Source organism: Anneissia japonica, unplaced genomic scaffold, assembly GCF_011630105.1.
Source record: "Anneissia japonica isolate Jap-2015-1 unplaced genomic scaffold, ASM1163010v1 scaffold287833_len2544123_cov190, whole genome shotgun sequence".
Lineage (NCBI taxonomy): Eukaryota > Metazoa > Echinodermata > Crinoidea > Comatulida > Comatulidae > Anneissia > Anneissia japonica.
This window is the reverse complement of record NW_022757233.1, coordinates 1,579,630-1,605,147: the sequence shown is the minus strand read 5'-3', so window position 1 is coordinate 1,605,147 and position 25,518 is coordinate 1,579,630. Positions and strand designations below refer to the sequence as shown.

The window sequence follows — 25,518 nt, the reverse complement described above, 5'->3', positions numbered from 1 at the left end:
ATATTTTGAGATCCTGGAAAACCGTCATAATACTGTAAAGTTGGTTTTTTTTTAAATGAATTTTGGCTATTTTTATTATGTTGGTCAAGGTGCTGAGTGCATATATTTAGAAAATTAACTTCTAACATGATTTTTGCATATTGTATTCTGCAGTAGTTGAAATAAATTCTTGGGAAGAAAACAGATGTTTTAATGTGACTTTGCATTAGCAAGTATCAGACCAATTTCATTATCCATAAAATTTCAGTAAACAAATGAACAAATCTTAAGAGAAAAAAAAATAATAGCATAAATCATATGAAATTGATAATTATGAATAACATTTTGAATATGACAAAAGTATGGCCATGATGTCTAATATTTTTGAATTAATAATCAAAACCGTATGCCAGTTTGACCCTGAAAATTTAACCCCAACCGAGTCTTACAGAACCTGCCTTGCTGATAGTATCAGAAACAAAGTAAACCTTCATAGATTGAGATCACCATAACAACAATCCTGTGTTATACAATTATTGCAGCGTTCTGTGAAGACTTGAAAATTCACACGTAAACCAGATTGTTTTTCTGAGCTGTGTTGTCAAGTGAAGCTTAAAAATGGATTATTTCATTTCATCCATCTGTCCAAGGTGACCTGTTTTGACCCGTTTTTTTTTTATAGAAAATATTGTGTTTGTTTTGTACAGGGAAGGGTTAAATGACCTCGACAATAACAACCCTTCCACTTGGATGGCCTGATTTACTCTCTAGGTTGTTCATCTATTAACATGAGAAAGGCAGAAGGTCAATGCCTTGTACTATACCAGTGTTTTTGTTAGTGCAAATTTGCATATAATATAAATGCATCTAATTTGAAATATCAAACAGCAGAGCTATAATTTTGTAAGGCAGTGAGGAGCTAACTGAGGATTTCATGATATTTTTGTATTCCGTTTACTAAAAATTTTGGTTTTCTTAACATTAAATTTTTGATTTTTAATTGTTTTAATTTGGATGTCTATTCATGAGAAGCATTTGAGGTATACCATAAGTTGTTGGTAAGTTGGCCTTTGTTTTTAATAATAAACACTTATTTTATGTGGTTGACATACCAATTAGGCCAAAAAAAAAAAAATATTGTTGCCCTCCGCGACCGACCAAAATTTTCCAAAAAATCGGGTCGCTATTTTTTTAATTTTTTTTAATTTTCAAGTACAAATTTGAGAAATACCACTTCCGAAATTAACATTTAGAACATAAAATCTAAAACAGACATGTATTTTTATCAAAATTGGGCCGTAGATGCATGTACAAATTTGGTACAATAGAAGGCATAATTTTGAGAACCGAGCGCGACGACGATATATATGCACAAAAAATTGTATCTCTCGCATGAGCGGTCAGTCCACGACCAGGCCTAGGCCTAGCCTATTCTTTACTACTGTACAACTAGTGGTTGCTTGAATCAACAATCGTATTCATTACCTTACAGTATATTGGACAATAAATTAAAACAAGCTTAGGTCTAGCCTTCGCTTTAAAAGCCGGTACATAGCTAGACATTTTCGTCTCTGTCAAGGTTTTAGGCCAACCGTATACAAAATATTTTTCTCCTTTTGTTTTTTTCTCGAAGTTTACTTCCGATTATATTATATAGAGGGCACTTGTTTGGACATCTTTCATAGCCACAGTATGGTTTTGCTCGACCTGCCCCTGCGTGTGATCGTGTGGATCGGTTACACATATTATTTCGAAGCCAATTAAGTCGTTCTTTAAACTGATTTATTTTTGTTAAAGGTATTTCAATATACACTTGGTTAGTATTTATTTCGTCGTTACTTGAATATTTTTTGTGGCCTACGAGCTAGCTAGGCTAGGCCTACGTCTACCAGCCCTGGGTCTTTATATAGGGACTGTAGTTTCAGGCCTATCCTATTTCAGGTAGGCTATTATTATTATTTTTTTTAAAAATCCGACCGACCGATCCTCGATCTCGATTTTTTCCGTTTAAAGCCAAACAACAATTTTTTTAAATTTTTGGGCCACTAATGTTGGCTAGTAAATGTACAAAACTTAGGTAAGCTCTCTAATCGAGTCTCATTAATTTGTTTTTGAGGCTGGTAGGGGAACCAAATTTGTAGGACAACCTACAGTAATTTCCTAACAGTAATATATGTTTGCTTTGATTTTACCCGAGTATAGTTTTTTTTTTAAGTTAATTTAGTTATTTTTTCTTATAATTATTCAATTAATCTTTTAGATTATATTTTATATCAAATAATAAAACCACATTAAAATTTAAATCGCTCCAGTATATATTATAGTGAACGAAGATAATAATAACGTGAAAATCCCAAAATTTTTTGGTTGAAATTATTGAATGATTAGAATTCTATCATCAGTTAATTTATAATCTTGAATATCCCATTTTGGATTTTTTTTTACCAAGATTTATGACTGAAAATTAAGGACTGCGAGGTCCATTTCTAATTGTTTTCTGTACCAAAGTTGTGGGCAAGAATTTGGTGAGCATATTATCACTTATCCCTTCCTTTATATTTCTATATCCCACCCCACACTCCCATTCACTTTATAAAGTCAGAAACACCTGCTACCATACCTATGGCAGTTAATGATTGAGTTTGACTGGGTTCCAGGGGGATTTTTTTGGTATGGACTTAAATGGATAAGTGGATAGGTGATTAGAAGAACAGCTGGGAGAATAAGCAGAACTGAGGTGAATAACCTAAATGATTTTAATTTTGGTGATTCTTAAAGGTACATTACTGTATTGTGTGTGTTATTTACTAAAAAACTGGAAAATATGTTTCAAATTGTTATTGCCTTGATGCTCTAATAGTTCCTACAATGGATTCAGTGAACATTTTGGGGGTGTTTCAATGTATAAATTTCCTGCTGATATTATCAAAATAATAGCTTAATTTAATCTTGGAGAATGATAATTCTCCCTACTTGGGTACTTTTTAATGCATTATTGTTGCTGAGATTACATCTTACTTTAGATAATACATAAATATTTGTTGGTAAATTAAGTAATGTAGTAATTTCATATACTCTATATATATATATATGGATCAATTTTGATTCAATAATAAAGATGCTATAACAGTAGCATATTTGATAAGTACAATACCTTTCAGGTATAATGCTATAATTATATTATATTTTATAAAAACTTGTAGGAGGAATCGAAACGTCCACTGATTAATCTCAGATAAGATAGTATAATACATACTCCAAGTATCGAAATGCACGCCATCGTGTCGGGATTCAATTTTTCGATATTAATTATGTCATCATCAGGAATCACAAAAGAACATTACTTTATTACTACATTTTTAAACCTGTATTAAAAGTCTACCTTCTGGATCAAAACAAAAGTGTCCCCTTTATAGGCAAGTCCCTTAGGGCCTGTTTCTACTGACAAAATACAAAAGTACCATATTCAGTGAAACCGGTTTTCACAATTGTTTATAAACAAAGACCGCATTGCAGTTTAATTTTAACATGAACAGAAACCGGTTTCTCCTAAGGAGGTCGTTGTGCAATGACGTCATTTTTACCCACAGCGAGTTCGTTAGGCAAACTAGCTAGCCGGCTAGCCTCCCCCTCATCTTTTCCTCCCCCCACAGATTAATCACTAGTCTTGTGATGGCGTCGGTCCAAATTACGCCCGACATTACTGCTACATTTGCTAAATCAAAAAATTAAAATACACACTTCGCGCCAAGATGAGAGTTGTTTATGTTCCGAGTACCATTTGGCAGCTTGCTAGGTCAGGTCAACTTGTGGTCAAACTGAGACCGCTATTGCATTGCAGCTAAAAATTGCTCAGTGAATACAGGTTTGAGTACGGTATTTGGCGATCGAGACCAGATTCAATTGGGGTTTTCAAAACCGGTATTTGAATTCGGGTTTTTTTTTAATGGGACCCATTTCCACTGACAAGAAAATACGGATCTTTGAGAATACTGGTCTTGAAACCAGAATTCTATTCTCAGCAGAAACAGGCCCTTAAAAAGGGGTTGGCCATACTGTTAAAGTCCCAAAGGAGGGGTTCTACTGTATAGTGAATGCTGTTTTCATTAATGTAAATTATGTGACAGATTTTTCACTGGAATCACTAGATATCAGTTTTCAGGTGATTGAGGACCAAACATTTATAGATCAGAAAATGCAGTTCATATCTTGTATTTTGATTGGTGGATTAAATATGTCGTGTAATATAACACGCCAATTTCCAGAGGAGTTTGTAAAATGTGCGTCTAGGAACATGTCCATCACAAGGGCAAGTGACTTCATTTAAAAAAAATGCATAGCAGTAAAGGCTGTTGACCGAAAGGTAAATGGTCAGGAGATTATAGGAAGCTTGAAACCATTCCAAAAGTCAATCGTAGATGTTTCCTTTCCATCTTTTATCATGTAATTTGCATTAAAGATCATAATTACTTCACTGCAAGGTTTTACTGATAGGTAAGAAAATAATTAATAATTTAATTGAAAAGTACGAGGGTTAGATCTATCCAGATGATAATTCACGTTAATGCTGGTCAAAATAAAATAGGTTAAGTCTTCATTTTGATTCTGATGAGTCTACTGAAAATATAATCATCCTTTACACTTCTCAAGGCTGATTTAACTTGATGCAGCAAATACTGTAGACTCGCCAGATTTGTGCAATCACAAGATATTATTGTACTGTAGGCCTACTTATAATTAACATATATGTATGACTGGCCCTTTAAAAGTGCTAATTAGCATAAAATGCTTTCTTATATGAACATTTGAAGCATTGTATAAATGCTTAAACTTGCTTGAGTATGTGGCACTCGAATACTACAGATTGATAATTGCTAAGTGGAGTGATCAAACATAATTCGATCTACTTTGCATAAATTTTTATTTTTCTCTGCATGCGGTAAGACTAACAACAAGTTTAACCTGGTTTTAGGTTTATTTTCTTTTGTGTTTTTTCCATGCAATAATATTGATGTTTTCTTTTTTTCATAACAGATCTTTCTGAATAAAACATCAAATCACCCTTAAATAAATATTTAAGTTACTCCTTTTCACATGCTATCTTTGTCTTGTTAACAAATAGTTAACTGCATGTTTCTTATATCTTTACAGGACTTCGTAGGCAGATGCAATTCTTCTTCAGGCTACACTATAGTCTTCTGAACTTAACTTTGCAAGCTGGGTTTTACTAATTCCATATTTTATCTAAATGTTTGAGATTCTTCTTGACAAGATGGGTTCAGGTACGGATTCGTAAATACTGGATTCTACATTTCAATACCTTAATCCCAATCGGATTTTTGAGATTAATTTTAAGATCATTCTGAAATGCTTGCGATTATTATTGCCATGACAACTGCTAGGTAACATAAAAATCATGTCATAATTTGTGAGCAATTCTGTTTATGATAAATTTACCCTCCTTAAAGCAAATTTATTATAAAATAATTTTAAATTTTACATTAATAAAAACATTTATTAATGATTAAGTTAGAGACAAAGGATAAAAACATTTTCCCTGTTTACAGAAACACATTTTTAAGACTTAAAAAAAAATTCTTTCTGGTAAGAACATACCATTTAATGCGTTTGGATCAGACTTGATCCAAACGAATTAATTCAAATGATTAATTCAAATTGAATGCAGACAAAATATTACTCCCAACATTTTCTAGTACTTTGCTATTCTAGACAACTTCCTGAAATTATCTTTATTGACTCATTCACTTAACCATAATTTCTAATACTATTATCTTCCTTTTTTCATAAAACAAACTAATACATTAATCCTATCCTTGAATGGAATTTAGCATAGTACTGTAATTACAATGTTTTCTTTCTAGAATGATACAAATTCTATTCACTAGCTTCTCATTTTCAGAAATAAAATGACCAGTGGTTCCAGAAATTCTTCATGGGGCTGAAAGTTGCCAATATGAAGTTTAATAGTCACGATGGTTTCAATCCGGCCTAGCCTTATCATGTTTGGAGGAAATTTTAAGAATAGGCAACTCTAGATGCCTAGAAATGGCACACTCAAGACTATAAAAATGCTTAATTTTAAAGCAAGATTCCCGGGGAGTATCCCGTTCCCTCTGGTCACCCCATCCCCCATTAGTGCTGCCACTTTGACCAGTTTAATACGTAATTATGGGATGTTGAAGTATTACGTAAGAAAATAATCTGCAACCGGCATGTAATTCGATCCTCCCATGTCCTTTTCTCCAAAGAATGAATCTTAAATAATTTAATCTGTTACTAAGTATGCCTAAAGAAATATAAGAATTTACATACTTTTTCCAAGGGCCATTGTTGAGCTCAACAACCATTTCATCTATTTTACATTTAAAGTCGGGAACACGCTCTGCATTGTACGATAGCATCAGAATAAATTTCATGAACTAAAGCTACTTTAGAAATTGTTTGTACTTGTATTATAGAATACAATGAATTTAAAATGGGAAATAAAGAACATTGAGAATATTTCTTGAGATGCTATGATTCCTATAACCTTGAAATATATTAGCCCTATATACCACGTCATTTTTGTTGCTGTAAGACTAAATTCCTAAGACTTAGAATGATGAAGTAAAGTAGTAAAAGCCCAAAATCCGTAACAATAATATGTCATAGAAGGAATCATATCATAATAATAATATATAATAAGAATGCAGTATTAGTAGGTAAAGAGGTAATATGTCTGAGATGTATGGCCTTTCTTCAGTAAGACTAAATTCATAGTTTAATGAATAATTCAAGATTGTTTCCCTTAAGGTGCTCACTGTACTGTAATACGATAATTTAGTTTGAATTGAAGTTTTGCGAAATCTACCTGCTAAAATCAGTGTAACAGACACACCGAGGCTCACATATGACAAATAATGCAAGATTGATTTTAGTTTCAGGAGCAAAATGTATATATTATTGATGTTTGTTTTCTGATTTTAAAACCTGCATAATTATAGAACCATTACTGGCATTGTTTGAAGCTTTACAAAATCTTCATACTAAAATTAATTCGGGAGCCATTTGAAGGCACTCTTATTTCCTCTAAATGCATGTTTGATTTTAGTTTGCTAATAAAAAAGCTTTGTAATTATTGATGATGATATTTTCTGATGTGAAATCTGCGGAATTACACAACCATTAATGTTGCGCGCCCTAGTTTTACGATTCCCTCACTTCTGCCAAATGAATTAATGAGAAAGCAACATTAGCAATTGTTTTGGTTAGGTAAGTAAAACTAAATGTATGAAAACATGCAATATTTTAATAAGATCGAGTCATAATGCAGTGTCATCACAATCTGCCAGACTCTAAAATATTAAAATAAATTAACTAAATATGAGGATATAAACCTTCTAAAGGTTAATTGATAATTAATACATCAAGGTCAGTTAATTAGATATTGTTTATTAACTTCATTTCTACGAAAACATCAATCTTGTTAATACACTGATTCGTTCATTCATCCTTTCAATAAATCAACTGCTTTTTGAAATGTCATTCTTTCCTTAGGGAGTAGTGCTATATGTGAGAAATTTCGTGGATCAGAAAATACTACTGCTACTCAACACTCGAGGGCGCCAAAAATGAAAAACTTGCCAAAGTGAGTACAAGTTTTTTGACAATTATCTTTCTTTGATATTCAAATTAAGCATTGGTGTGATTTAATAATCAAACATGATTTTGAGACATGACAAAATGTGTGTAGCCATGGAAACGCCATGTAGCAATTGCCTAATTATGTACCTTGGTAATAGCATTTGCTTAATTATGTACCATAGTGAGTGATCCCGGCTAAAGGAGATTAAAGGACCGGGATTACAGTAATCCCTGCGGAGCGAAGGCTAATTATAGTGTGTGTAGATAAGGGTAAGCCTCTACAATTTATGATATATGAAATGTTAAGGTTCTATTAGCGTTAATCCTAAGTCTTTCTAGTGTGATGTCATCGACACATAGTTTGTTGCATGATGACGATCAGCTTTTAGTTTTAATTATAGTATAATTCCCACGGTCACGTGATATACCCTGTTTTATAGAAGCACATGCTTATTATTTTTGAAAATGTTAACAACCTCAACTTCTCAATCCTGATTGGTTGTGGCATTGCATTGAATGTACTTGTGTATCTAAACAAGGTTGTATTACTGTAAAACCTCGAATTGAAGCCCTGTGCTTCTTGTTTTTTGCAAACTTTGGATGGGCTTCTTTTCCAGATGGTCTTCTTTTCGAGGCTACTTTTGCAAAGTAAAGAGGGGGCTTCTTTTTAAAATGAATGTTGTAGATTTTGTGAGTCTGTACCATAAAACAATAAATAAGGCCATAGTAACATCAATTTTTATCAAGTGTATTAAAATGACATTAAATCACCTACTGTATAAAACTACTGTATAAGCCAAGCTTGTTTTTAATTTATTTTGTTTTCTGAAATTCATGTACAGTGTTTGTACTGTACTATCTCAAAAAGAAGCCTAAGCTAACTTAAAAAGAAGCCTATGGGCTTCTTTTCGAGATGGGCTTCTTCTCGAGATGGGCTTCTTCTCGAGGCTACTTTTGCAAACTATAAAGGGGAGGGGGTTCAATTCGAGATGGCCTTCATCTCAAAATTAAGCCCACTAATTTGAGGTTTTACGGTATGCGATTGCTACATATTGCCACTTCCACTAAATCAGTATAATCAATTAATCTGAACTCTTGTTTTTTCATTACGATATGCTACTAATTTTGTTATGTTATGCTACTTACTGATTTGCATTTCTTATGAACAAGAGCGACCGCTCATCGGTCTGGGCGTTCCTCCACGTGTAAATACAGTACAGGTGCAAGTTAATAAGATAGAAATTTAAAAAAAAATTAAAATGTTTATTTGTACAAAAAAATATATATATTTAGAATGTTCATTTGTACAAAATTGAAATATCCTAAAATTGAAAAAAAAAAAGAAATTCTTAAAATTTGTGGAAAAAAAATTAAATACCAAGACGTGATAAAACTCACTACCTTAAGTTCTTTAGAACACATCCTTAACCGACCGCGCCATCCATGGAACGTGCCCTATTAGTGATAATGACAGTAATGTACAGTCCATGCTAAAACCCTTGTTTTGTTTTGTAGGTGTAGGGGAACCCTGGGGTCCAGTTTAAAAATATTATTTTTCAAGGTTTATTCAAAACATATTGCAGTCACAGCAAAAGCTGAATTAATACAATATTTACAGAAAACACTAAAAAAAAAAAGCAAATACAATATATAAAACCAGCACATATCAAAAAAATTCATTACCAAGAAATTTCATTATGACAACAAATTAAAGCTACTAATTTTTGTCATTAAACAATTTAACCATGAATGGAATTGGACTATGACTATGACGTTTAGTACGGATTTTAGGCATGGAAAGTGAGTGAGCATGGAAATATTACAATGCAATTAGATTGCGGCATAACTATCCTAAATGAAAATTACTTCTATTGCATAAAACCACAAACATGTGTACAGTATTCATCTAGTATTTCTAGCTTTTATCTCAGTATTTTTTTTACTACTGTATATAATATTATGCTTGATATTAAATATAAACATATGGGATTTCAGACTCATGTTCAGGATTATTAGGCTTTTGGAGTTAGCTTTGTTTTTAGTCATGAGAAATATAATGATGTTACAATACAACATTTATATTTATTAAGATCAGAGCGCTGTTATTATTATGAGAAATATCATAGCCTGATACAGGATTCAATTGCCTGTGAATACTCCACCCCGCAGGACCCAAATTTACTATTGGTCTTAGCTGAGTTATCAGAGGTAAAATTTACTATGTATTTTGGCTCTCCGTTTATAGAAATCAGCCAGTAGAGTGCTAGTTCTGTATGCATTTGAACTTAAGGGAAAGCCCAAATACTGTATACAAGGAAGTGGGAAATCACAGTTTGGGAGGAACCAGAATTTACAGAAGTGCATCCTAACCAGGAATTAAAGGGACCTCAATTGAAGAGCGAACTGTTTATATGATGGCTGTTTTTCCTCAGGATAAAAAATAATTACAACTCTAATCATTATATACCATTTAGATACATCCATATATATTTTCTTTTTCTTAATTTGATACCTCTGAATCAGCACAGAGGCTAAGCCTGATTAATAACAATGATAGTGGTTATAGTAATCATAATGATGATGACAATGATAATTGCCTTGTAAAAATTGGGTGAAGAGAGAAGCTACTACTGTAAGGAGAAATCACAGTCTGGGAGGAACCAGAATTGACAGAAGTGCATCCTAACCAGGAATTAAAGGGACCTCAAATTGAAGGGCAAACTGTCTATATGGTGGCCATTTTTCCTCAGGATAAAAAAGTATTAGAACTCTAACCATTATCAAGGGTAGATTTGGTGGTTGGGGGAAGGGCTCTACATTCAGCATGATGAGTTAAATTTACACGCCTTGAGGGGTTAATCATTTATATATGACTCAACCAAAAAAAAAATTAATTTGTATGCTGAGTAATTGTATAATGTATTTGGTCGTTTTGGGGGTTACTGTAAATATTTTAAAAAATAATATTACAAAGTCAACTCCAATGTCAATTAAAGGCAAATATTTACAGTGTGATTAGAAAATTGATATCAAATTCATGATAACATGCTTTGTTTATATTCCTGTGTCTTCTCTGCTTACATCATTGTACTGGTTTTTAAGACCTGAACTCTTTCTCTTCTTCTATTTAATTGTCCCCTTTGAAATCTGAATACTGTATCATGTGCATAGATATCTTGTGTATTTACACAAATATTTTACAAATTTGTTAAAAATTATGTCACCTTTAGTTGCCATTGTTTTAACAAATACTGTTATACTGTTGTATAAACACCAACTTTATTGGTATTTTTATTGATAATCAAAGAAATCTAATTTTGATTTTGCTTCACATGATGGAGGCTTGTTTCTGAATGCAAGACAGTTTTATTGAAACATATGTCTGCAAGTGGATATATATATTTATTGAAGTAGTGCTCGATTATTATGAGTCCTATATTTCTAGGTAATTGCAGTTCCCATAAGTAACAGTAGGACACTGCGAAAATAAAATCCTTTATGCAAATTCTTTTTGTAGAGAAAAACAAAATATTCTATCAATTCCTTTATATTATTACATTATAAATGGTACTCTCAGGTACTTTACCAAAAGAATGCATTTTTGAAAATTTTGTGCTATTTTTAGGTCAACATGTTTTTGACACTGACATATGGTAGGGTTTTTTGGATTGATGATATTGAACTTCAACATGGAGGGCAACGTGAGGGTTAATAATTATTTTATTTAAAAAATGTTTGCCAATAAAGGATAAGAATTCCTTTAAAACTATATGATAAATAGTAATAACTATGATAAATAGAGATGGAGTGTCATTTATTTAGGGATGCAAGCTGCCTTTTCATTCCTCTTTTTTTAATTATATAGGCGCTTGAGCCAAGGATTGCCAATCTGTCTTTCAGTTATACAATTAATAATAATAAAAATCCCAACTTAATATACCGCATGTAAAAACATCTCGTAAAAACATAATTAAAACATGAAGTTGCTTATTAAAAGGATCAAATAAATATAAGCATGAGACATAGATAAAAACAAATAAGTTTTTGCTGATTTATAGATTTCTTACAAACTACAAAAATTCTTCAATTGACTTGCCAGCAAATTGTCTATCTGGAACAGTATAAATTTTTCATCTGTGAATTGGTGAGAAAAACACTTTCTTTACTTGTTCTAATTTTGTTTTTTTGACACAGACATGTGACATGCCTAAAAATGGTCATGATGACATCACATCATCACCATATAAGCACATCATGACTAAATATGGGCATAAAACATTTTTTTGTCAAATTAAATTTGATAGTCTGGACAGAGATTTTATACAAAGTAAGCATTTCAGATATTTATTTTTTTTTTTGGTCAATGCTGACTGTTGTCTTTAATTATTCTGTGTCATTATCTTGTTCCATTGCTTCCTGTGAAGGCCGGGTTGAATCTTTCTTTAATTGGTGAGGATCGAGTGATGTAATTCACTCTGATCATCTGCTTGTTAATTAGTAGAATGTGAATGTCAGTAAAAAATGCAATTAACACAACTGATGATACAATCATTTGATGGCACATAGATCACTGCCGTAGTGTTATGTATGCTGACTAGTTTCAGTCCTCAAATAGTTGATATGAGAGCAACAGCATCCTAGATGGTCTGCAACATCATTGATGATGTGTAGACTGTCTTGAACATCTTTGTGGGATCACCTAGTTGATAAGAGACCAATAGCATCCTTCTACAAGGTCTTCAATATCTTTGTGGGATCGTGGTGGATCATGTAGTTGATATGTGGCCAATGCTAATTAACATCCTCAGAGGTCTGTAACATCCTTGATGATGCCTGGACTGTCCTCTCATTTTTAATGGTTCGTTGGTGCACTGTAACGTCATCACTGTCAGGTTTTGACAGTGGCAGAATCTTCAACAAGATGAAAGCAGCAACTTAACGAAAGAAGTCTTTTTGGCAGAATTTTCTGATACATGTAGTCTTCTTTCTGCATCTTCTCAATGGGCTATAGTATAGTCCACTCTCATTTGATACCTTAACCCAGGTAGTTGTCTTACATAGTGAAGGTGGAGCTTGGTGGTTATGGTTCTTGTCTTCCAGTCACAGGATTCTGGGTTCAAATCCTGGGAAAACACAGGATTTTTTTTCCTTACAAAAAGCATCACGTTCCTTAGGAGGATTAGGTTATAAAGCATCATGAAAGCTTGGTTCTCACGAGAGACCTAGTATCTGGATTGGGAGCTAACCGTTAGAGCAACCGTTACCACCTGTGTGAGAGCGCCCGATCGGTTACCGCTAACCGTTAGCGGTTTACAATTTCCAGTTTCTTATTGGCCAGTGATTCGATCATCATATTGTTGGTATCCGGATCGGGATTTTCTCGCATGGACGCACGGCAGCTAACGGTTAGCAGGATCCGGATACTGCTAACCATTAGCTGCTGTGTGAGAACCATAGCCATTATTACATTTATTTATGAGGGTCTTTGAATATTACAGTAGCTGACCTACATGTAGGATAAGGGTACCCTCTATTATAATTTAAAATACAAACATAAAACATTGTCTGCAATGTTTCTTCAGTGGAAGTTCTCAATACATTTTAAATATTAATATTTTTTGCATTACCAGTAATAGTGAAATATGACCGCTGTGGTAGTACGAAGAAATATGTCATCTGAACTAACCTACCATCAGAGATGTAAACCAGATGATGACATGACATATATCAGTTCTCATTGAATCTGCTCAGTGCTAGCATTATAATATAATAAAAGTTTTACCTATAATTATAGACCAGCATCATAACTTAAAAGCTCAATTCCCACTGCTAAATAATTTTTTTTTTACATAGCATTGAAATTTTCCATAAAATTATTTGAAATTTTTATTTTGTTGACTAGTAGAATTATTTTTTTTTATTACATACATTAAAAGTATACATACGATATGCCTATTTGCCTTGGCAAAGAGGCAAGGTTGGTCACAAGGGTTCCAAATTATCAGCTTTCTTTTGCTGAATCATCCTTGTATGATGCAACAGAAAATTCTAGAATCTAAAAATTGTTATTGTATAATACTTGGTCCATATTCAATTCTAATAAATGTTTTAAATTTTTAATTGAATAAAATAAAACACTGTCAGTAAACATTTAAAATATTTGAACACAATACAATTTTAGGTTATTTACTTATAAAGTTCGTGAATTGTACAAAGTACATAAATAAGGTGTAAACAATACAGAATTTCATATCAAAAATATGATATGAAACCAGACGATTATCTCTTTTCATTCAGAAGTATAAATGGATACCTAGGATGTAAATGATTTGAAATATAATAGTTTGATATTGAGCTAAGTTGCACAACTAGGAATACTTACCAGGGAGTGGAGGAGATTTCCCATGGTGCATGACATGAATTATGTATCCAACGAACGGGGGTAATATTGCACCATGAGAGTACCTATTGATTTCAGACTGAAGCCAGACTGTATTTCCTTGAAGCGGAGACAGGCCTTACAGTATATAACTCATATTATTATTATATATTTCAAAGTGGTTATTGAAATTTAGTGGGCTTTTATTTATATAGCGTTAAATCAACAGTATTTCAATTGGTTTAAATCCTATGCATATTTACTGAGAGAACAAAAGACAAGCTTGACCCTGTTATAGGGGAATGTAGTAAGATAACGTTTTACATCTTGTGAGGAAATTTGCTAATTCGGATGTCAAGTCTCAACCATGTAGGGTATCACTGTTGTTATAAAGTAAGGATTTTAGTAATTTCCTGAATAGAGGAGTAACTTTTTATAATACTAGCATTGTATATGGTGTGATTCAGGACTGTGTGTGCACACTATAGGCCTCTTGTGAAGGCCTATTGTATTTGATAATACTATAGTCATGCAATACGTTGCTTGGGGGTAAAGTACTATGATAGATATTGTACATAATAGTCTTCTGATCATTTGTAGAAAAGTTATGCTGGATGATTGTCAGTTATAGTTTTATTTTTATTATTGGCTACCACTTCCAGGAATTGTTGTACTGTTAATTGCAGGTTTATAGTAAAGTGGTATTTTCCCAATATTTTTCTCATCAGTCTTTCATTTAAATTTTTATATTAAATTTTAATTTCAATTACCTATATACATATGCTAATAATTACTTGTGAATTGAAACTGAAGTGTTCACCTACAGTATTGTGTCTGTAAATTGTATATTTCTAACTTGAATGATATTGTACTAAACTGTACTACAGTAGGACCTCACACTTAGGATCATTGTTGTAGGATTTTGCATAGGCAGCCGAAAATGCGTCCAGTGGTTCTTTCACAAGTAGTCAAGTACATGTGTGATAAATTTATAATAATAGCTTATATATTAATGCAATTTTATTTCATACCATAAATTGTAAGTATATGATTATGAGCTTTAGAGTATCATCTTCCAACTGTTAGTCATGATTGCTCATAATGAAGGTTTATTTATCTGGCTTCACTTATTGAAATAACTTATCTTTTTTTGACAGAAATCCAAATATAGACATGATTGAAGAAGATAGTTGCAAATCCTCTGGGAAGTTATCACAATTCAAAGCGCCCTCAATTATTACCGATGATGGTCAGCTGGTTTTGACCAACGATATCGGTTCAAATTTAAACCACAAAGATGGAGAATGTACAAAGAACCACCATAATATGCCATGTTCAAATGGCTCCGTGAACAGTAATAAGGACTTGAAATCAAAGAATTCATTTAATCCCACAATGCATCAGAACTCAAATAACCGCAACGATTCTAGTGATAGCGATGATATCCATTCAGAGGCATGCTCAAATATTCATACCCGCAAGATAGCAGGACTTAAGGACATTCAAGGTTATGATATACCGGTTTTTTCAAAGAGCATGACAGAGCGTGTACACACCCCATTAGGTCGGTGCGTAAGTGCGGACATTTGGAACCCGTCGTCTAGTTTGGATGTCCCTTCACATCATAGTTTACTGAAACAAGCTAATTTACAAAGGCGGATTTTCCCGTCAGTTCCATATTCACCGTATGCATCTCCTGTAGGATCTCCGACTGCATCACCACGTATTAAGCGTAAACCAACAATAGAGTCTTCAGTTATCTCAATTAAAGATAAAATGGTAAGTATCTGGAAACCAAAGTCATTAGAAGTTAAAAATACATTTGGTTTGAGGTCTTTCTGATTGACAACGAATCTTCATGTATAAAATGTTTTCCCCTAAATTAAGACTCAACCTTTTATGATGTGATAACATCTGAGCTTTACTTAAGATAATGTTTTGTTTTATGTTAGTCTAGTCTGTAATTTGCTGAATTTGGCAATAAAAACTGAAATAGAACAAACATACAAGATACATAAACCCAAATTACTACTATAAAATTCATAATGGAAGATATCACATGAATATGATATTTATCACAATTTTGAAAAGCACATTACCCTTGTAATTGGAGTACATTCAGATGTTGTCAAGCCACATTTAAAAAGTGCCATATGATTGGTAAAGTCTTAGAGCGGTTTTTAAATGCTAATGTTAGTAGCTTTGAGCATGTAACAAGGATTGGATACCTATCAGAGGGTAATGATGATCAATCTTTTGCATACTTAATGTACTCAGTTATCCTAGGGAATAAATTGAAAAAACGAATAGTATAATTAAATGTATTAATAGTAGAGTCACTTATGCAGCTGTCTGGTGTATGAAATACTGTTGGGAGGACATGTATATAAGTATACCTCTATGGTGTGCATATATGTGAACAGTCCTTAATACAGCAACTTTTAAAAAGCTGATGATTTGCTTAGGATATTACAGGTACTCCCAGAACAGTTTGGGGTCCAAAGTTGCAAGAAGCTCTTCATTTGAGATCTAATTATATTTTGCTGCAAGAGGTGATATCCTTTGCCAACTAACTTCAGGGAGAAAAACATTAGTAAAAACATGCAAATATCACAAATTTGCAGGAGATAAGTTAGTTCCTAGGATTTTTACTTGCTTGCGGAAGTGTAGGAAGCCACTCTGATTTCCATGAGACTCCCGAGTCAGTGGACCTCTAGTTTGTACAATGCTACTCATTGGTTCAAATGATTTTGTACTGCATTTTAATAACTTATAAGTTATTTTATATATAAATTAAAAGGTAAAGCACTAAAAACCAGCAATGATGTGGGAGACAGTGGCTGAATTTAAGTATAAAAATTTGATTCAAGAGCGAAAATATAAACAAAGAAAACAGACAGAAATTGAACCAATGTTTCGTACACTTGTCCTTCCACAGTGGGGAGCGAGTGAGGGTAGAAAAAGCCAGATAGTAAGTGAAATGTCCATTTAGCAGGAATGGTTATAAACAGTAGGCTAGGTGAGATTTTAAGTACATAAGGTGGCAGTGAGAGTGCATGCAATTTACTATACTTATTTTTTATTGTATACAAAATTTTCTATTAAATTATACATAATTTTTTTTTTTCTTTTAAACTAGGACTATGTACAACTCAATCAGTACCAACTTAGGGAGGAAATTGGCAAAGGAACTTTTGGGGTCGTTAAACTAGCATACAACGAGGAAGACAACAAAAACTATGTGAGTCATTTTTACTTTGCAGACGTTAATGAAATTCCATCATGATTCGGCCATGCATGTACACTCACATAGGATGCGAGGGGCTGAGTAAGCAATTGTGGCTTGTTAAACATTACCACCTTGATCCTATATCATGAACTGTACATTGGTCACAACTGTATTTGAAATAGAACTTTGATCGCATTATAAAATGTGGACTTTATTGTGAGAGAATCCAACCAGCTGATACTTTTATTTTCTAAAGCATTTTAAGATAAGGGAAAAAATGGTTGTGTTAGCATTCAAAAGTCAGCGTTGGTTGGTTGAGATTTGTTTTATTACGTGGGGAATAATTCTAAAATTCATTTAAAGTCATCACTTCGCTCATGATTTTGGTAACCATAAGGCTAAACTTCATGGTAACAGAAATATTATTTTTTAAAAATTAAGGCAACCTTAGCTTTTCGGGATTTTAGGTTCTTCAGACAGGGGAAACAGACTTTTTTTTGTTAGTGAAGTTTTTATTGATTTGCATATAATAGATGAAAGAGAGGATCATGATGAAATTATACAGTAATAATATAAGCAAGTTTTGTTTTAATCAATATTTAAATTCTCTTCAAATGGAAAGTAAAAATATAGAAATACATAACTATGGTTATACTGTACCATGTACAATCACTTTCTGTAGAGACAGAGCTGCTTCATCATATACTTAAATGCAGATAGCCACCAGGTATTTTAGCTGCTGGCTTTATTTTATGTTAAATTGATCAAAGAAAGTGTAAATACGTCAGTTCAAGATTGATTGATGCCATGTATTGATTACGATTATTTGAACTCTATTCCTTGCATGAAGTCACAAGTTACGTCAAATGAATATTAAAAAATGATCTTGAAAATAGGGGGAAGGGGGTTGGGGTTTACAAAAATTGATTCAATGGAACTCTAGTAGAAAATAAAAGCGTTTGTGTTTATTGAAACGATACACAATGGCAGGGATTAACCCTACTTAATATTTTCATCAGAAAGCATAGATTTTTGGTAGATCATGAAAAACAAGTATTGATTGAAAGGCAACGGTACTGTATATGAAAATGAAATAGTTCTCCTGTACAGGTTCTGTTGATTTCTGGTGATAAAAGATGTTAACTTTCAAGTTAAGATGGTGTAAAATTCTGCTAAGGACTTCCTTGATCTATGCGCTTCAGGCCCCTCGGCCACCCCTCCCCCACCAAAATAGAGTAAACAAAAGACGATGGTAATATTTGAACTTGCAAGTTTTATTACCTGAAAATTGACATAAGTGAAATGTTTACCAGATAATTAACAAATCCTAATAATATTTCCTCTCTACAGGCTATGAAGATTCTGTCCAAGAAACGCTTGATCAGAAAAGGCGGCTTTGCTCGTAAGTTATAACAATAAACAGTTCTGTAGTCTTTATTAGGGAGCTTCCAATTTTCGCGATGAAATGACGCCAGAGCGTTCTCGACACAACATAGATTTCGTCAAATTGCATCCTACAATTCACGAGTGACGAGGAGAACTAAACATTCTTTTATGTGCAGATGACTTTTTAGCTCCCGTGTCTTGATAAAATTAGTGTTCAATATCAACAACATAGTTTTATTGTTTTTATTATTGTATTAAACTATGGTTCTTTGAAAATAAATTAAGTTAGATATCTGAGTATGTTAAGCTATGTGAGATTTAGACTAAAACATGTTTAGTGTAAATTATTCTGAAGTTTGATTTATATATCGTAATATAGCAATATTATGTAGTCGTTAGTAGTATATGTTATTCCATGGAAAACGGTGCTAATGAATTGGTATACAAAAATTGGATATATGAATATAATCCTATTGCTCTTTAAGACTATCTTATATCGCATTAGCATTGATTGATGAACTGCAGGATTACATTGAGTTGTGATACCTCATTCATCACTCAGCCCCGCCATTCTATAGTAAACCCTACAGCTCAATATCATATGACGTCAGAAACAACTTAAAAAAAAAAACAAATTGCCATCAAAAACATACACTCTGACACAGAATGAAATATAATTAATTAGCTAAGTGATGGAGTTTGACGTCAGATTCAGTATGGAATTGTAACTAAAAAAAAAAATGAAATAAATCTCATGAAATAGACTTAACTTGTATTATGGCAAGTTGGCACCAGAACTGGTTGAGATACTAAAGCCAGACCCTCACTTAACCCAATGGTCATCAGTGTACGCGATTCTATGGAGAACATAGCGCCACAACGTGCGCACAACGGATCGTTTTTAATGACGATCCGTCTGACTGCAACCCAAAATTGCATCGTTTAGCGTTCACAGGGCGCAGAGTTACGGTATATTTGATGTAGTGAGTCCCCAGCTTATTGGTGTAAACTCCATCCTTCATCGATGCTCACGACCGAATTTAAAACTTTCTTCCTGCTTCGGTTTAGATATTGGCAGTTTCAAAACAATTGAGAGTACTTTTCCTCTTTCTGTACAGCAATTTTTTCTGTTTACTTTATTATTGTTTTTTTCTTTGTCTTTGATCTCTTTTAATGACTTGACCATTTTTCCCTGTTGTCATTTGTCCTGTTGTAATACTTGGGTACATTTTGGTTGGTTTACCCTTGCTATGACTTCTGTGTTTAGGTGTCCAAAACAGCAGGTTGTTGGCAACGTCATGTCTGCAATGGTAAATTAACCTCATCCATGCGATCTGATGGTGATTGCCAGGCAATTATCAGGCAAGATTTCTGTTTTACAGCAGAAACTCGCAAGAAACTTACGCATTATGATGTCTTGTTCTCTGTTAGGTTTTATTGAATTCATATTATTATTTGATCTTACATTACAACTGTAGTGAAGAGGATTTGCATTTAAGGACTGAAAGCAGATAAGGGGAAGAATCTTAAGCCTTATTAAACAGAAATTATTAAATCTTCCATCTGGATATGCTGTTGGCTACCTCATTGATTTGAAATTAATTAGTGCTAATGACCCATCCACAGAACGAAGTATATTTATGCATTTTGTAATAATGATTATTTAAATGATTCGAAAAATTTTGGTGCTGCTGCTTTTTAAAAGTTCTCGTGGTAGGAGATCTTGGCACGGATTATAAATTATTATTATAAATCTTTGGAGATTTCAAGGCAGCGGAGGGCATAATAAAATTAAATTCCCACTTTTTCGTGAGGGCAGGTGCGCTAATTGGCCGAAAATAAAATTTTATTTTTATTTGAAATCATCAATATTTGCAGTCGGCGCGTTCGCTAAACAAGATATAAAAAGGTCTCGCCTAAAAGACCATGACATATTTTTAGTCTCATTGATAGGAAGAAGATTTATACTCAAAACCATTATAATATTTAAAAATGTACTGTAACTCAATTATGAATTTTGGTAATTCATTTTTTATTCGACCTTTACTGGGAAAGAGAAATTAGAGATTTCTATTGCTATTTATTGACAATATTGCACTAGGTTTCAGCCTAAGTACAAAGGCTGTCTCTTATACACATCTAGATGTGTATAAGAGACAGGAGTTGTGATACCTCATTCATCACTCAGCCCCGCCATTCTATAGTAAACCCTACAGCTCAATATCATATGACGTCAGAAACAACTTAAAAAAAAAAACAAATTGCTATCAAAAACATACACTCTGACACAGAATGAAATATAATTAATTAGCTAAGTGATGGAGTTTGACGTCAGATTCAGTATGGAATTGTAACTAAAAAAAAAAAAATGAAATAAATCTCATGAAATAGACTTAACTTGTATTATGGCAAGTTGGCACCAGAACTGGTGGTACAGTAGCTGTCTCTTATACACATCTAGATGTGTATAAGAGACAGGATTATAATTAACGAAACTGAGATGTGCAATTTAGTCATGTGTTTCTGCTTAATGTAATATTCAGTTTTGTGTCGATGGGTCTTACAAGTACCAGTCAAAAGTCAGTAATGTGGAAATGTTACACATGTACAAGCAAAAATATGAGTCTAAATTATTATGTTGGCATGGATGATGAATGGATGGCATAATGACTCTGAATACTCTGACGTGGTACCCACAATCTCGATAAGGCAAGACTTCTTAATTCCTAGTTTCACATACTTATTTTGTCAAAGATTATCGGAGGAGGGATAATATAAATAAATAAATAAAATAAAAATAAAATTTTGTGTTCGTATTAACCAAATAGTTTTGCCAGAATCATCCAGATGGAGGAGAAAATAAAAATAAAACTTTATTGGTGAATGTAAAATAGGATGGTTAAATGCTTCAAATTTATATAATTAGGAAAAAAATATACATACTATATCTTATCTTTGGAGATTTCAAGGCAGCGGAGGGCATAAGAAAAATAAAGAAAAACTTTTATTGTTTTCTAAAATTCCCACTTTTTCGTGAGGGCAGCTGCGCTAATTGGCCGAAAATAAAATTTTATTTTTATTTGAAATCATCAATATTTGCAGTCGGCGCGTTCGCTAAACAAGATATGAAAAGGTCTCGCCTAAAAGACCATGACATATTTTTAGTCTCATTGATAGGAAGAAGATTTATACTCAAAACCATTATAATATTTAAAAATGTACTGTAACTCAATTATGAATTTTGGTAATTCATTTTTTATTCGACCTTTACTGGGAAAGAGAAATTAGAGATTTCTATTGCTATTTATTGACAATATTGCACTAGGTTTCAGCCTAAGTACAAAGGAATCAAAGATTACTTATTGTAAAATATAACATGATAGAGTCAAAATTAGCGTCCAGGTGCTACATCTTTTCTAATTGTCATACACTGTTGAATGAAATAAAATAACATTAAGAAGTGAAATAATCAAATAACAGCAAAAAAACTAAAAGTATGTTTTCATACGGCATCTATATACAAAAATACAAATCATATATATTGCCTAAAATGGAAAATATTTATGCAGGGACTAACTTCTTAAGTGTAGTAACTGATCTCCCCTAGGAACCCAGGGCTTCCGCCGGATCCTATCTCCTTCCTGGCTTAGGTCTCGAGTCTGTTACCCAAGCGGGCAAAGTGCTTAATGTCATTAGTAATGAGGTTATTGCTTGCTTTTTCTTTAATTGGAGCTGTTAGAAAAATGACACTAGTTTAGGGAGTAGTGTTTTAAATAAGCATGTATTTAGCTCTATAATGTAGTATATAACATATTAACTATAAACATTTCCATATAATATATTTTAACTTTCAATAATGGTACAAAATAGAAAGAACTGATTATAAAGATGTCTATTTTCATATATTTGTCTATATTGTAAGGTTCTACACCACCAGGGAAAGCCAAATGATAGTAATTTATTCCCTTCTGGTAGTTATATATTTTATTTTTCTGATCATCTTGTTTCTGTTATTGATGTTTTATTAGTAATTTGTTTGTATGTTTCTTTTTTATATTTGACAAACTAAATGAAATGAAAATGAAAGAACACCAAGGAGTTGTTACTTGAAATAGTACCCCACTTTCCTGCTAATGTTCAAGACATTATAGACACAAAATCATTTTCTGTTTATAGACTAATAGGTGATCAGGCTTAATTAGTCTGTCATTCAAGTTTATCCATAATGTCAAATTGTGTTTGATATTTTTTTTTGTGTACATTTATACTAATGTGTCTTGTGGTTTTCTTCCTATTGACGCCAATGTTATTAAAGCTAGAGCACTATTAGTGTTTGTATTACTTAAAGGGACAATCCTACAAGGGACAGTGATTCCTATTTACTGTTATAAAGCTAGTATATAGGTTTAAGCATTCTCTTAAAGGGACAGTCACTTATATTGAAGGTATCAGTGTACAGATTATTATATCATAATGTTTTTGATTTGTTAACAGGTCGTCCGCCACCAAGGGGAAATAGAAAAGTTCCAAAGACACCACTAGATAGAGTATACCAAGAAATCGCAATTCTCAAGAAATTAGATCATCCCAACGTTGTCAAATTAGTTGAGGTGAGATATACTCTGTCATCTACTAATCCAGAGTTAATCCAACTAATCTAAACTTTCTAATAATGTAACTGTCATCCGCCTTTCTCTAGTCACAACTAATCCTACTAATTCCTCATTAATACACTTTCCTTTGAAATTCATCCTATAAGGATTAATTTCCACATAGCATTATGCAAATTTGTTTTCGATATCTTTCTGTTTTATAATTACTAAACATTTAACAAACTACTTAATCTCTTTTAAGGTGCTTGATGATCCGTCTGAAGATGAGCTTTATATGGTGTTTGAGTTGGTAGAGAAAGGGTAAGACCTGTAAATTCCATTATTACATTTGAAGTATTGCATTAAAAACTTATGATTGGTTAAAAGAAAGCATGGCCGCCAGTCTTAGAGCTGTCACCTGCTGCAACAAGAAACAAAAAATCACAGTCAATCGCACATACGGAAACATATCACCAAATATTAACAATATAACCATCATAGTATCATGTGATTATTATTATCACAGTCACCTCCACAACCACTATCATCATTTGTAATTATCGCCACCATCCATATCACCATTGCTGTTTGCATCATAATCACCATCATCATATTGACCACTTCCATCACCATTACTGTCATAACCATTACCAGCACCATCACTACAGTTGTCCTTAATTTCAACACTGCAACAATCATCCTCATCATTATCAACATCAATATATTATCATCAACATCATCATCTTTGCCACTTCCATCATTACCATCACCGTTGCCATCGTAACCATTATCATCAGTGCCACCATCACCATGCTACTCACACCATCATCATCACCACCACTGTCCTCGTCATCACAATCAACCTCTTTTTCGGTAAACATATTCTAAATTGATTCATTTGGTTCAAATCAAATCAAATAAAATCTTTCTTTCTGGAAGTACTCTTTAAATACATACGGGTCTCCCAAGAGATCCAGATTCAACATAAAACAAGTAACAAAGTAAATGCATATAAAATCAAAAAAGGTGGTTACTTAATACTATTCTTAAATGGTTGGGATGGCATATATTCACTAGAATCCACATAGTGTTAATATTAAAAGAAAAGCATCATTTGTTGTCATTATTTTGTAGCAAATTATAATGTGTATTGCTGTTGTATTTGCTGACGAAATATAAGAAAAGGGCAAAGTGCAAAAATGTTGTGTTTTATTAATATCAACAAACAACAATAAAGCATCATCCCTGGATTTAATCCATGAGATATTTCAGATGCAGAATTTCTTTCCTTGAAGGTTCATACACAATCATTATTCTTGTAACTTGACTCAAATGATTTATCGTAGGACGGAATAGGAAAACCTACTTAGGTGGAAAGATAAGCCTTGAGTCAAAAGATTTATTGAGAGGTCATAGCATGGCGCATTGATGTTTAAATGCTAAAAGAAATACTACATCTACATATTTGAATTAATCTTTATAAACAATTAACTGCACACGGTACAGTAGAAGTCATATTTACTACTTGGGGAAGACAACCATGTGAAGGTATAGAATAGCCAAACACTTTTAATTCAAATTTAGATGGTGGGATTTTTTTATGTCATAGTTTAATCCAGAATGTACATTTACAAGTCTCACACATCTGGCTTGAGATACTTTGAGAACAAATCTCAAATTCTCATGTCTTCCCCCCCCCCCCCAAACTCTCAAGCTTTTTGTGAAATATAGTTATGAGATAGTGAGAGTCGCCTGAAATGGAGGTCTTCTGTTTCTTGATTGCAAATACTCTGAAGCTTAGGCAAGACTTTTTTTGTACCTTGTTTAGCGAGCCCAAAAAAATGGAATTTTTATTTTTTTTTATTTTTTTTAAAAATATGTATATTTCTTCCTAATTATATAAATTTAAACATTTAACCCTCCCATTACTACACTCTTTATAGTCACAAATAACATTTTATTTTCTCCTCCGTCTGGATGTTTTTGGCAAAATATTTGCTAAATGAAAAACCAAAATTTTACTTTTATTGTTATCCCGCCCTCTCTGACAATCTTTGAAAAAAAAGGTTAGCGAAACAAGGTATAAAAAAAGTCTCACCCTTATGTCGCAAGAAGCAGGGGTGGCGCCAGGATTTGCCCGATGGGAGGGGGCCTGATGAACCGACGAAGGGTCAGATTTCCCCGACGAAATCAAGTGGCCGTGGTTGAGCTTCAAAAGTAGTCCTGGGGGGGGGGGGGGAAGCCCCCGAAAATTTAGACAATTTATGGGTTTTAAAGGCTTATTTAATCGATTTTAGAGTCTACTAATA

At 33.0% G+C, this 25,518-nt stretch overlaps 1 protein-coding gene across 1 annotated transcript in view; it reads left to right on the top strand.

Moving 5' to 3' along the window:
* The window catches only part of LOC117124613 (calcium/calmodulin-dependent protein kinase kinase 2-like), a 52,080-nt gene that overhangs the window by 18,180 nt on the left and 8,382 nt on the right, over window positions 1-25,518 (top strand). The window contains exons 2-10 of the mRNA XM_033270909.1: window positions 5,131-5,261; window positions 7,537-7,627; window positions 15,160-15,781; window positions 17,142-17,243; window positions 18,582-18,633; window positions 23,112-23,227; window positions 23,472-23,530; window positions 24,007-24,082; window positions 24,719-24,757. Coding sequence (XP_033126800.1) covers window positions 5,228-5,261; window positions 7,537-7,627; window positions 15,160-15,781; window positions 17,142-17,243; window positions 18,582-18,633; window positions 23,112-23,227; window positions 23,472-23,530; window positions 24,007-24,082; window positions 24,719-24,757 — 1,191 coding nt within the window. The 5' untranslated portion in view covers window positions 5,131-5,227. The remainder of the gene's footprint in view (window positions 1-5,130; window positions 5,262-7,536; window positions 7,628-15,159; window positions 15,782-17,141; window positions 17,244-18,581; window positions 18,634-23,111; window positions 23,228-23,471; window positions 23,531-24,006; window positions 24,083-24,718; window positions 24,758-25,518) is intronic.